Source organism: Cricetulus griseus, chromosome 3 (genome assembly GCF_003668045.3).
Source record: "Cricetulus griseus strain 17A/GY chromosome 3, alternate assembly CriGri-PICRH-1.0, whole genome shotgun sequence".
Lineage (NCBI taxonomy): Eukaryota > Metazoa > Chordata > Mammalia > Rodentia > Cricetidae > Cricetulus > Cricetulus griseus.
Window position 1 is genome coordinate 255478183 of NC_048596.1, and position 14020 is coordinate 255492202.

Here is a 14020-nt window from a genome sequence, read left to right on the forward strand (position 1 = left end):
CACTAATTGAGAAACTGAGTACAGGTCTCCTGCCGTGAAAGCCATCTCATTGGAGGAGAGGCAATTGGTGCTGAGTTTCTAGAAGAATGGTTTGCTAATGCTTGGGCAGAGTCTGCTTAGGAGCTACACCTTCTACATAGAGGACTAATTGTGGCTAGTCATAATTTAGGTCTTCGATGTTGTTAAAATGTGAACTTTTCTGGGTGACTTTACTAAGGCTCTTAACCCTCCCATCCCTAACCCCAGGCTGTTTTTTCTACCACGGGGAAGGATTATTCTCTATATACTAGCCTAGCGTCTGATTGTGGTCTCTGTGTCTGTATCTCCAGCCACTTTTCTCCTTCTGGAAGGGCAGCAGGGATAGCACTGAAGGCTCTTTAGCGATAACACGGCGCAATACCTTGAGAATAGTTAATACATTCTGTTTAGAAAGTAGCAGTGATGAGTGTGAGCTTGGTGGAAATAGCAATGTTTATACTTATTTTGGTATCCACTCTTGTACATGGGTTTGAATGTGAGATGTTAATCTGCTCATTGAATGTCGAGGATGCCTGCTTTGTTTTGTTTATATATATTTTTTTCAGTTTGCTTGTATGGTGTTGGGTCATCCCTTGAGCACTTAACATGGTGCGCCACTGGCTTTGAGATGCTTTTGGGTAAAGTCCTAATTCTTAGCTTCGAGGAGTTTAACAAGTATGCTGATGAATTAATAGGACTTGAGATGAACCTCCTATGTAGCAAACAAAGAAACTGCTAAGTGAGGAGGCCTGTTTGGAGGTGGGGACAGCATTGGCTGAGCCACCTGGGAAAGGCGGAGCTTGTGGCGCCTTAAATAGTTGATGAGTAGGACTCCTTAATTTGTGGTTCTTGTTTAGGAATTTAATTGGTCTTTCTTTGGCCACTTGGAATCCCTGCTGATTGAATATCAACTTATTTCATGTGTACAGGGTAGTGTTTGGGGCAGGAAACTCAAATTTGAAGATGAGTGGATAAACACTAAAATATAGGAAATAACGCTACCATGGAGCACGCACTGAGTGCCTTGGGAATCCCCCGAGGGAAGTCCGGAAGAGCAGGCTTTCGACGTGATGGTGGTAGGAGTCTAAGGGGGCTTTGCAGTCATGGCAGTCACAAGCATGGGTACCTTATTGAAGAACTGGGGATTGTAATGCCACGCACTCAAGGAGCTGGCGTGTTGTTGTTTTTTAATCTGGGTATGGGCAAGGCGGGGAACTTCTAGACGTCTGTGGCAGTTAGAATGCTGTTGTACACAAACCAGTTGGGTTTTAAGAAGAAAACTGGTATGATGAGCCCAACGTCTAGGAGGTCGGTTAGGATCTTTGAGGGCAGGGGTGGCGCCCGAGAGGAAGCATTGGGAGTAGAGGGAAGTGATGGTACGGCATAGAAGGAGAAAGTATCTGTAGTGCCCCGAGGGGACGTTCCATTGTGTTGCTGACTGTTTGGGGAAGCTGGTCCGGTAGCCTCTTTGGCCAACGACAGAAAAACGTCCAGTTTCCTGGTAGATGAGCCGTGCAGACCGGGCCCACTCTATCCATCTCACCTATAACAAGAGGAAAGGCCAGCCAATTGCAGCAGACGGAGAGGGAGTGTTGTCCACCCGGTGCCCACAAGACGCGTCACCATTGACAGCTTTGGTCCTTTTAGAACGCAGACCTCCGGGAGTCCACATTCGGAGCACTCCTCTCCGTTCCCCTTAAGGGAAGGTGGACACTTCAGGAGGAACCCGAGGCCTGGCGTGGGGAAGCTGCGGGCAGAGCTAGACGGCCGCGCCCTCGCGCCGCCTTCCCCCGCGCCCAGATCCCACCCCGGTAGGAGGCCCAGCTGGCGACACGCGGCGGGGCGCGCGGTCCTGGCTCCGGGTCTTGGCTGCGGCCGTAGGGGCGGCGGGCACGTGGCAGGGCGGGAGCCTCCACCTGGCCACACCGCTGGCCCCTAGCTTGCTGGCGCTGTCCCTGTCCGGCGCCCGCTGCGGGCGCACGGAGGCAGCCACTGCGCTCTCCCGGCCACAGGCGCTAACAGCACGGCCACCGCCGTCGGGTCGCGACTCCAGGCGCGAGCCCACCAGCCCGCCAGGTCCCTTTTGGCTCAACTTCGGGCTGGGTTACCTGCCCTAGCCCGCACAGTCAACCTCTTCCACGACCCTCTTGCGCCGCCCGGTCCCGCCCTCTGCCGGGCAACTAGCGCCCACGTCCAGGCAGGGCCGGTGGGCGGTGCCGTGGCCAAGAGGACCCCGGGGAGCCGGACTTGGGCAACTCGGAGCCCCGCCCACAACAGCTGGCTCCGCCCACCACCCTCCACGGCTCCGCCCACCCCACCCAACTCCTCCCCTTCCTGCTGGCTCGCTCCCTGCAGCCCGCCGCCCGCGCCCAGGCCCGGAACGGAGTCGGTGCTCCCCTCGGCCGCCCCGCCCCGCCGCCTCCCGCCCCTCCCGCGAGGGCGGCCCGAAAACCCGGAGCGCGGGAGTACTGCTCCGCCGGGCCGGGCGGCAGCACTGGGCATGCTCAGTAGCCGGGGCAGGTTTTTCGGTCGCAAGTAGGAAGCTTTTTGCACTACACCGGAGACCGGGAGCCACGGATCCCGCCGCACCGCCCGCTTCGCCGCCGCGCCCGCCCCAGTCCGTCCGGCCCCTAGCGGGCGTGATGAGCCCGCGCCTGAGCCTCAGCCGGCCCTCCGGGCACTGAGCGCGGGCGCCCAGGGCGCGTTGCGCAGCTGCTCCTGCGCACAACCCCGCTGCCGCCGGCCCGCACCGGCCGCCCGGAGCGAGAGGCTGGTCCGTGCACTGCGCCCGGCGCCGGCCGCGGATCAGGAAGCGCAGGCCACGCAGGGACCCAACTGGAACAAAGTGTCTGCCGCCGGGTGCCGCGCCCCGACCCCGCCGCGCCCCTGCGCCGCCCACCATGGCCTCCGAGGAGCTGTACGAGGTACTCCCCTCCCCCCGGCGGCGCCCCCGGCCCGCGGGCCTCGGTGCCCCGCTTGCTGGACGGGAAGCGTGCGCCAGCCCCCCGAGCGAGCGGCGGGCGGGGGCGCCGGAGTTGCCGGGCTGGGGGGAAGTGGCGCTGACACGAGCGACTTGCTCAGACTCAGCCCAAAGTGCTGCTGGCGAGGGGAGCCCGTGCCTGCGCGGGGCAGGGTCCGTGGGAGGCGCGGGGGTGCTTTTCCTGCCCGTTTGCTAGAGCTTGGTGGACCGGGTGTCGCCTCGCGGGGGGCTCGTGAGACTGTCTCCACTCGGGTACTAGCCAGAGGGATGCAAAATATCGCACCGAAAATGCTGAACGTTGACCACATGCTTTAATTAGGTTAGCATTGTGGCCGGAGCCAGGAAATTGAACTTAAACGCCGATGCGCTGTCGTCGCAGCCTTGGGAGTAGGAAAGGGTACTTAAGAGTCGAGACGATGAGTTATGGGTGACGGGTCTGCCAGCTTTAACTTCAAGTTTGAGAGTTATCGGTCTGGATCTTGGACGAATTCTGAATGTCTCCACGTAACTTCTTGACGTATTTCAAAGTAGACTTCCTGGGAGTACAGAAGGGTAAAGGCTGTGTGCCTTTGGACTAAGTGGTTCTCTGATTTCACATATGTATAAATACATCCTTTTAAGAGACTTAAAACTTTCCAGATTCTATCCAGACTCAACCTTTATGATGCCTTTAGGGACCTGGTGTTCAGGGATTGAAATAAGCTCACAGCCCTGTGTGAGCCTTCCAAGGTGTGCTTCCTTCTGTGTGTATTACTGCTTTTGGCATAGTCTGAAGCTTTGTTGACAGCAGTGAGAGCAAGTTTTTTGTTTGTTTCTTGCCTTTAAAAAACAAATGTTTACAAAAGTCCTTAGAAGGAGGCTGCCTTCTGTAGACTTAAGGGGAAGGTTGTTGCCTGCCCTTGATTTGTTCTTCTTCAGTATGTTGTACCTATCACTGAAAATTGCCTCTGCCTTTCAACCATTTTACATATTAGCAGTGCCTCAGTGTATTCACTGTATGCTGTCTTAGGTCACTGGGGGATATAAAGAGAAAACTCTCCATTCCCAAGAAGCTTTGCTTCCAGGAATGAACACATCTTAGTTGGGAATCGGCGCAGTAGAGTCTAGGAGGTAGGCAAGATGTCTTACTGGCCAAGGCGTGGAAAGTACAGAAAGTCCTGAGTGTGAGCAAGGTGGGGGTTTACTTCCACATGAGATCATTGCTTTGGTGCTTAGTCTTGAGTGTTCACTGTTGTGTGAGTGTTTGGGCAAGAGGCGCACATTATACATAAGTTGTATCCTTGGTGAGTAAAGGGGATGATGACACACTGATCACTGTTGTGTTGTGAATTAGTAAAGTTACTTTCCCTGTTTATCCTATAGCCTCCTGTTTCCTATTCACCATTCTTTCTGACAGATGTCATTTATAAATAGAACTAATGTTTGTGATTATTTAGGGTGTTTTTGAGTGCCTTGGTATAGAGATTTCATAGGGAGAGATGGAGGTATGTGTTGGACAGTGCTCTGAAAAAGCACCTCTTGGGGAACAGATGCGTCCACCTGTGCAAAGGGAGAGGCCGGGTTTTTTGTTAGTTTGTTTTGAGGGAAAAGGTAACATAGAGATATGATTTGAAGTGATGAAAGCCAATGTAGGTGTGTCCTGGTTAGTATCTTTCAGGCGTCCTTCTAACTTCTTTAGTGGGTGGAAACATTGTGACTATATTACAATGAAAAGTTGATGTTGAAGTAGTACACTTGTAATCTCAGGACCGAGGCTGAGGCAGGAGGATCAGGACAGTCTGGGCTTGCATAGTGAGCCCATGTCTCAAACAAACAAAAGGGCCAGTCAGTGAGAGGGGTCAGCAGGTGAAGGCTCATGCTACCAAACCTCACTACCAATGTTTGGCCAGTGTCATCTATGGAAGAGAACTGTGATTTCTGAGGACTGTCACTTGGTGCCCACACAAATAAACACACATAAAATAAGTACTTTAAAGGGGGTGGGGGTAGAGAAAATTGTATTTGAAGTTTTGTATAGTGGTGGAGAGTCCCGGTGTGCAGTCAAATAGCTTGTTACTGAGTTCCAGCTGTCAAGTTGAGTAAATTAGCCTTGAAAACTGTTTCCTCATCTGTGAAGTTGGGATCAATGCATCTCTTGTAGAGCTGTGAAGTTTGTGTGAGAAAATACACAAAGCCCACCTCTACAACAGGCGTGTAGAAAGGGGTACTCAGTGGTGTCCTGTAGCCGATTTAAAATGCCCTAGTCCCATTTTTGTTTAAAAAGATACAGTTTGTTCACAGGGTATTATTTGTGCAGCAGAAGTGATGACCAACTTTAGATGAGCACTGTGATCTGTGGCTGGCTGGGCAGAACAGCATGTGCTTCAAAGGCCAGGTCAAGGGACAGTGGTTTTGCCATTTTTTTTCCTGGTTGTCCCTAAATTGAAATGTTATGGTTTTGACCTGAGGCTCTACAGATGGGAGTACTGAAAAGTCTTGCCCTTAAGTATCTGCCTTGATAAGAGGGTGGGTCTTAGCTTCCTGAGCAGTAGTGAGTTGTTTTATCACTCACTATGTGGGAGGAGTTATTTCATTTATGTCTCTAACACTTAACATGGAATCTTGTATATAGTAGTAGATCCTTAGTATGTGTGACTAAGTGACTATTGGACCTCTTGTTTTGTGAATGAAAAGCAAAGGAACAATCTGCAAAAGGGTAGGACATTAGTCTTCCAGAGGCCAAAGAGCTCCTGCTAGTTGCAGGATAGAATAGACTTAACTCTGAATCTCCAGCAGCTAGGACTGAGCCAAAGCATGCTTGTGTGTGCACAGCATGCATGCACCCCTGTCCAGCTGTACTCACACACCTTTATGCTGAGTGAGCAGAAGTTAGAGAACAACTTTGGAGTCTCCTTCTATCTTTCTAGCCAAAGGTTCCTGACATTAAACTTGGGTGCCCCTAAAACGTATTTTTGATTAGGCATAAATAAGAACATAGGTTTTTGTAAAAGACCAAACATCTTTTGTTTTAAAGGTTTTTAAATTTGCATTAAAAACATTGCTATGCATTTCTATGCAATTATGTACAAGCTATTGTGTTAAAGTGTGTGTATGTTGTGCAATCCCTCAGATGTGGCTAGTTGACACACAGTGCCTCACAGAGTTATCTTTGCGATGAAAACAGTACACAAGTGAACATTTTCAGTAACACAGTATATCCTCATTAAGCAAGTCCCCATTGCTATACAGAAGACTCTTGAGTGTATTCCTTCCTACAAATAAGTTCATGGTGTGTTTATCTTTCTGTCCTTGGCTTCTTCTTTCACTTAGCATAATATCTTCCATTTTTTTCCAACATGCCAAACGACGGAAACTTCTTTTTATTGGTAGAATGGTATTCTACTATTTTATTCGATATTCTTTATTCGTCTGTTGATGAGCTCAAGCCCTCTCCATATCTGGTTGATTGTGAACAGTGCTGCAGTAAACAGAGTGTAGATGCCTCTTCAGCATATTGGCTTTATTTCCTTTGGATCGTCTGGAAGATCTCGTTCTCATTTTGAGGACCTTGTACAGTTTTATTTCAGTGCTGGTACCAGTTCACACTCCCACCATCAGTGTGCAGAATTTACCTTTTCTCTGTGCTCTTACCACTGCTTATCTTTTGTGTTTTTCATAAAGTCATTCTAACAGAAGGTACTTGATTGTAGTTTTTAAGGGTTTATTATTCTGTATATGGCATACGTGTGTGTGTGTGTGTGTGTGTGTGTGTGTGTGTGTGTGTGTGTGTGTGTGTGTGTAAAACTCAGCGGCATCCATCCTCTTCTTCCAGGGATTGAATTCATATCCCCATGCCTTTGTGGGAGTGTATTTACCCACTGACTCACTTTGCTGATTGGTTTTGCTTTACATTTTTTCTCATTATTGATATTCAATATTTTTAATGTTCCAATTGGCCATTTGTGTCAGTTTTTATTCAAGACAGGGTTTCTCTGTGTAGTTGTGGAGCTCCCTCTGTATACCAGCCTGGCCTCAGACATACAGAGATCTATCTGCCTGCTTCTGCCTCCAGGTGCTGAAATTAAAAGTGTGCATCACCATTGCTTGTCTTCTGTAAGTCTGTTTCTATGTCATACTGAGCACTTTTATTTATGATAACTTTGTAGTATAGTTTGAAGTCAGTATGATGCCTCTTAAGTTTTTTGTTCTTACTCAAAATTGCTTTATTTGTCTGGGAACCTTTTATTTTTGCGTATGAATTTTAGACTTTGTCCTGATCTTATAAGAAAGAATGTCATTGGTATTTGATGGTAATCATATTTATCTTCAGATCACTCTTTGTATTATGGACATTTTAACCATATTGTTGATTCTAATCCATGAACATGGTATATATATCTTTACCTTTGTGTCTTTCGTCAATGTTTTGCAGTCACCTGCGCGCGCGCGCGCGCGTGTGTGTGTGTGTGTGTGTGTGTGTGTGTGTGTGTGTGTGTGTGTGTTGTTAGGATCCAGCCTAGGATCTTGGGCATGATAGACAGTACAATGAGGTACACCTGCCCTGATAAAGCTGAGTTCATTCTTGAGTCTTTCACTTTATTTTATTACAGTTATAAGTTATAAATGTGATGACTTACTTGGTTTTTTCAGATTCTTTGCTGTTAGTATAGAAGAACACTGCTGATTTTTATATGTTGATTTTGTATTCCACAAAAGGTTTTGGTGGAATGTTGGAGTTTTCTATATATGAAATGTTACTGTATGCAAACAGGGATAGCTGAATTTCTTTTCAGTGTGCTACTTCTGCTCTGCCTAGGACATTCAGTGTGTTGAATAGAAGTGATGAGTGAGTATCTGTGTTTAACTCCAGATCTTAGAGGGAAAGTATGTAACTTTTGCCTGTCCAGTACAATGCTATCCATGGTATTGTCATCAATACCCTTTATTGGGATCATTACCTGGTTTGTGAGGGTTTTTATCCTGGAGGAATGTTGTTTTATCAAATGCTTTTTCAGCATCTGTTGAAATGATCATAGTTTCTGTTCTCTATTCTGTTAATGTGTATTTGTGTTCAACCGTCCTAACATCCTATTGTGAATCACACTTTTTACCCTGGTGGATTAGTAAGTCTTTTTCAAACCCTTGACCTCCTTTTTTATAATCAACGATATACAATTATATAAATTACAGAAATACAACCTGATTAGTTTGTATACGATTACTTTTATGTATGTTTTTAGGGCTAATCACTGGTAACCAGATAACCAGTTGTGCCCTTCCCTGGGGAAGGGTATTTCTCTCTTCTCAGTATCCCTTAGTTGCTTGTAGTTTTCTGTGTAGTGTTGATGCCTGGTAACTTTTCCCTGTCTACTTTACCATATGTGTTGTTATTGTTCAGCTCATGTTTAGTCAGTCCTACTGATGAGACTTTATGGGTGTAACTTCTGACATTTCTACCCCTGGTCGCCTGGTTCTTACCCCCATGCCCCAGTTCTGAGCCTTATGTTTGGGAGTCATTTTGTAGATGTATCAGTTGGGTGAGACTGGGCTCCACAAATCTGCATTTTGATCGATTGTGGTTTTCTGTAATGACTCCATCTGGTACAAAGAGAAGTTTCCTTGTTGAGGGGTGAAATACTTAGAATGTAGCAAGGGATGATGCTGGTTTAGTAAAGTGGAGGTTGTAGATTCTCCTCTAAGATCTATGACTTAGCTAACCCTGGGTGGTTGCTAAGTTTTCAATAACAGGCCTGAGTTTCCTTTTGTTGAGTGGGTTTTAAGTCCAAATAGAGAACTGTTGGTTACTGTCAAGGAATGCATGCCACTACTGCCCAGATGGGTGATTGTGCCATGCTGATTGTTGTTGAGAATGGTAGATGTCATAGGGTGGGACTATTTATTACTTGTTTCTCTCCTTTGGAAGCTTGCTTGGCTCTTCTTATATCATGAAAGCTAGTCCTCAAGGAGGAGGCTATCAGGTCAGTTCCTGCTGGGGTCTCTGGGCCCTCCAAGTTGCTTTTGGTAATGGTGTGTATCGGGGCAATAGAAAGCAAACTAGGACATGCATCTTCTTCCTAATGCTAATTTTGTATGCTTTGCTTTGTGGTTACCATTGGGTTTACCAAAAAATATGCCATAGTTCTAGCAGATTATTCTCAACTAATAACATATTTTAGTATATTGTTTTTATTAATTCTTTTAAGAATTTCATGCAGTATGTTTTGAACATATTCACCTCCCTCCCCTAACTCTATAGAATCACTCCTTCCTTCCTTCCTTCCTTCCTTCCTTCCTTCCTTCCTTCCTTCCTTTCTTTCTTTCTTTCTTTCTTTCTTTCTTTCTTTCTTTCTTTCTTTCTTTTTCTTTTTTCAAGACAGGGTTTCTCTGTGTAGCTTTGGAGCCTGTCCTGGCTACACTTGCTCTAGAGACCAGGCTGGCCTCGAACTCACAGAGATCCGACTGCTTCTGCCTCCCGAGTGCTGGGATTAAAGGTGTGCGCCACCAACGCCTGGTCCACTCCCTACTTTCTTACCCATTACTCTATTTTATTTTAAACAATCCACTAAATCCAATTTTTGGCTGCCCATATACACACATGCACACACACTCATAGTTGCAGAGCCACACCCTTAAAGAAAACTGACTCTCCCACATGCAGAAGCCATCAACTGTCATCAACTCTTCAGCTGTGGGTGGGGTCTCTTGAACCTCTTGAAACTACATGCCAAAAGCTTAGTTGGCATGTTCTTGTGCAGGTCTTGTACAGACAACGGCTGCTGTGAGTTGAGTGCATCTGTCCTGTCATGGCCAGAGGAGGAGGTTTCACTCTGGTCCTTCTGGATCTCTGCCTCTTATGATTTTTTTCAACCTCTCTTTGGCCATGTTAAGGTCCCTGAGCCCAGGTGGGGGTGGGGGTGTGATTTAAAAGACAACAAGTTCATTGGTTCTTTTTCTCTTTGTTTTTAAATTGGTTGTTTTCTGGCGGTATTTCCAAGGTGTGATCCCATCATGTGCTTTCTCGGCATTCTTGAGGAGCTTGTCTGTGTCTGAATCTAGTTCCATTATTGGAAACCAGTGTCTTTTTGGTTGCCTTGGAGATCATTTCTTTGACTTTGCTCTTTTGGAGTTCTACTACCTTGTATGTTGTATGATACTTCTATTGCAAATAAGCTTGGTATATGTTATACTGCTTTTGTGAGTTTGTATCTTATTGGGCCATTCTGTCTGCAAATACTGTTCTCTATATCTATTCTTGCTCTTCCTTTGTTGAGTTCTTGCTGTGTAGCCCGGTCTCTTTGCACTGGCATTCTCTTGCCCTCAGCCTCCTCAGTGCTGGTGTGCATCAGGAAACTCTTCTACTCTCCCGGGGTTTCACGTAGTTATTTATTGCATCATCTTAGTGTCTCTATTGATTGGCCTCTCATTTCCATCTCCGTGATTTTGTTTCATTCTTTAACTTCCCTTTTCTATTCATATATGAAAATTTGTTATCTTTTTTTTGTGAGATAACCTTGTATTTTCTTGACCCTAGCTTCTAGTTCATTTGAACTGAGTTTAATTTGGCAATTTCAGTTCAGTGGGTCACCTAACTGAATGTGGAATGTTGTGACAAATTTGGCAACATAAATGGCTTTTGAATGTGTAGAAATCAAAAACAAATGCATAATGAACTCAAGGTGTTGGCAGTGCACACCTGTGTTGCTCTGGGTGACTTCACTATAGCTACAGTCTGGTGTTTTGTTTTTTTCATCTTTTGAAACATGGTTTCTCTGTGTAGCATTGGAACTCACTCAGTAGACCAGGCAGGCCTTGAACTCACATAGATGCACCTGCCTCTGCCTCCCGTGTGCTGGGATTAAAGTCGTGTGCCACCACCACCAAAAAAGCCAGTTGCACTTTGCGGTGAATACTATCACCACACATAATGCCACATAATGCCAGCTATTGCTGCCTGAAGTACTGGCTCAAATCTGATTGCAGTGGTATTAGCACTGTAGTGTTTGTGTTGTACATACAAGTTTCCTAGTCTTTTAGAAGCCCAGTGGTTTAATTATGGAAAACAAAGACTTAATAGTTGTCTATCCTCATTCTTTAACATGTAAAAATAAAATTAGTATGTCTTTGGATTGTATGTGTTAGAATATTTGATTTTAAAATGGTGAAGTTGACTTGAGTTTCATAAAAACACAAAATTTTGCTTGAGATTAGGACAGAACTTCTAGCACTTTCCAAAATGGCTCTGTAATTCTCTCATCTTGTACTATGCATGTAGGTGAAGTGTTGAGCTCAGCTTTGGCAGTTAAACAGTCAATATGATCATTTAACTCTGACAGACATGGAAGGTGCTGTGTCATTCTTTATGTAAAAGAAAAAGTGCTAAATTTGCTCTCATCTGTAGTAAATAGTTAAGTCATATGCATACCTCGTAATGTTTTAAATTAAGATTTATATCAACAACTGTCTGAGTTTTATAGTAATTTTCTATACTTGTGTACTAGGAGTTAATTTCTTGATGAAAGGGTTGAAAGTGGAAAAGTTTTAATTCACCTATTTAGTATTTTGACAGTTTCTGCTTCTAAATATTCTGGGTGACTGAGTTACTGTTGTTGTTGTGCCCTGGTCTTCCTCCCCTTGGCCTTTTGATGTTTTTAATCATGGTGTGGTGGGTGGTAGAGGTTAGGGCAAGCAGGAGTCACTCAGGAACTCAGGAGTGAGGTGGCTCTCAAGTTGTGTCTATAAACAAGGCTGCAGGGGAATGAATACTGGTACCCAGTTGGCTTTCTCCTTTTTGCTCATCTAGAACTCTAGCCCAAGGAATATTGCCAGCAACAACTAACTAGGGTCTTCCCTCTCGAGCTAACCTAATCTAGAAATGCCCTCGCTTAGAGGTGTCTTCTTGTTGATTCCTGTCAGTTTGGATCATCAGTATCAGCTGCATGGTGTTGATCTATTTTTATGATTTACTCATTCTCTGGAATTGAATTGGAGGTGTGCCTGAGGTTTTCCTTGCATCCTACAAGCCCAATAAAGCCTGAAGAATCATCTGGTTATTTGTGGTAGTGGTGGTGGTGGTGGGGATCCTCAGAACTCTCATTTGCCGTGGTTCCTGCATCTGAAGACCCCACCCCCACACCCCTGGATTTGGAACTTGTAGTTAGCATGACCAGGTGGAGGTTTTGAGCCAATGCTGTATTTACCTGGTGGTATTGAAAATGCAAATAAAGTGTAAACTGGATTTCCTAGGGACTGCGTATGGAACTGGAGTTAGTAGTTTTTCCTGCCTAATTTGCTTTGGGAGTATATCTTCTCTAACTTTTCTTTAGCCAAGGCTGGCTTGCTCTTAGCTTACCATCTCAAGTGTCCACCTTCATCCAACCTGCCTAGCATAGGTAAGGTCCTTATTCCATAGAGTCTTGAAACAGATCAAGAGCCACACTTCATCAGCACCCCCTCTTTAAAGTGTGGGACCATTTTGCTTACACTGTAGTTACCACTTATCACCTTCTTGGATATTGTTTTGTCATGGGTATGTTGTGTGTGTTTTCTTCTGGAATGATGGATACATGCCTGTTTTTGGATACTGTAGTGTGATATCTGGGGACATGAATGTGGTAGACAATCAATGATTGCTGATATTACTGGTGATAATGGGCCCTGAGTGTCTCCTTTGGGACAAATCTTACCAGGCATTTTAGAGGAAAACCAGAACCTGAATTTTGCACAAATTACTTGAAGGGAGGAAAGATTTCTTCTAGAAAGACAGATTGCATTGTTATTATTAAAATGAAATGTGGAGCTGGAGAGGTGGCTCAACAATAAAGGATACTTAGTGCTTTTTCAGAGGGACCCGGTTCAGTGGCTCACAACTGCTGGGAATCTGTTCCCAGGTAATTCCATGCCCTCTTCTGGCCTTTGTGGGTACCTGCACGAATCTAGTGCACATACATACACTCAGGCACACATAAAATTAAAAAATAAATCGTTTTTTTAAAAGATTTTATTTATTTATTATGAATACAGTCTATACAGTCTTCTGCCTGCATGCCAGCAGAAGGCACTGGATCTCATTCAAGGTGGTTGTGAGCCACCATGTGGTTGCTGGGAATTGAACTCAGGACCTTTGGAAGAACAGTCAGCGCTCTTAACCGCTGAGCCATCTCTCCAGCCCCGAAAAAAAAAAAAATCTTTAAAATGGATTTTATGTTTTTCATTTGTGAAAGTGGCATGTGTGAGAGGGAAGGCTTTCTTCTAACACTGGTGTCACATAGCTGGTCGTCCCTAGTGTCTGCAAAGTGCCTTAGTTTGTGTGCCTTCCATCTGTGATGGTTTCTGCTGCCTGCAGTTTTCTGGAAGATGGTGCTTTCCCATCATTTGTTTGGTAGAACCCAGCACTGTTGAGTGCAGGCTACCAACATTCTTTAGTTAAAGTGTACCTTTCTTTTTGTCAGTAATTTGCAGTTAGAATTTCAGGACATCAAGTAAGTGCACATAGGGGCATTTCCTAATTTACCATGTAACCCTCTGAAGGGTTCAGCTTATCACCTGAGAAAATGAGGGGACACTCCTCCCCATTCTTTGCTTGTAAAAGTAGGACACGTGTGTTGCTCAACTCTGGAACGCCATGGGTACTGCTGAAGTTCATATTAGGCAAGGTGTGCTTGGACTTCACTGGCTTCCACGGCATGATGTACAAGTGCAGCTAGGAAGGAACGCAGATCTGCCAAGGCAGGTAAATGACATTAAGGCTAGCTCGTGAAATGAGCTAAAGTGGTGGCACTTCTTGGTCTTGGGGTCATAGTTTTGGAGGTCATAAGTCCTGGAGAGAGCATAAGGTGTGACATGTTTATGCAAAGTTATGTGTTAGAAAGAACTGTCTAGAAGAGCTTTTTTAAAATTTTTACTTTATTTTTTTGGTTTTTCGAGACAGGGTTTCTCTGTGTAGCTTTGGCGCCTATCCTGGAACTAGCTCTTGGAGACCAGGCTGGCCTCAAACTCACAGAGATCCGCCTGTCTCTGCCTCCCGAGTGCTGGGATTAAAGGCAT

At 45.5% G+C, this 14020-nt stretch overlaps 1 protein-coding gene across 2 annotated transcripts in view; it reads left to right on the forward strand.

Annotated features, from left to right (window-relative positions):
- The first annotated feature begins 2547 nt into the window (after window positions 1-2547).
- Window positions 2548-14020, forward strand: part of Cdyl (chromodomain Y like) — a 128140-nt gene continuing 116667 nt past the window's right edge. For both annotated transcript variants that reach the window (XM_027410356.2, XM_035442914.1), the window contains exon 1: window positions 2548-2942. In XM_027410356.2, coding sequence (XP_027266157.1) covers window positions 2919-2942 — 24 coding nt within the window. In that variant the 5' untranslated portion in view covers window positions 2548-2918. The remainder of the gene's footprint in view (window positions 2943-14020) is intronic.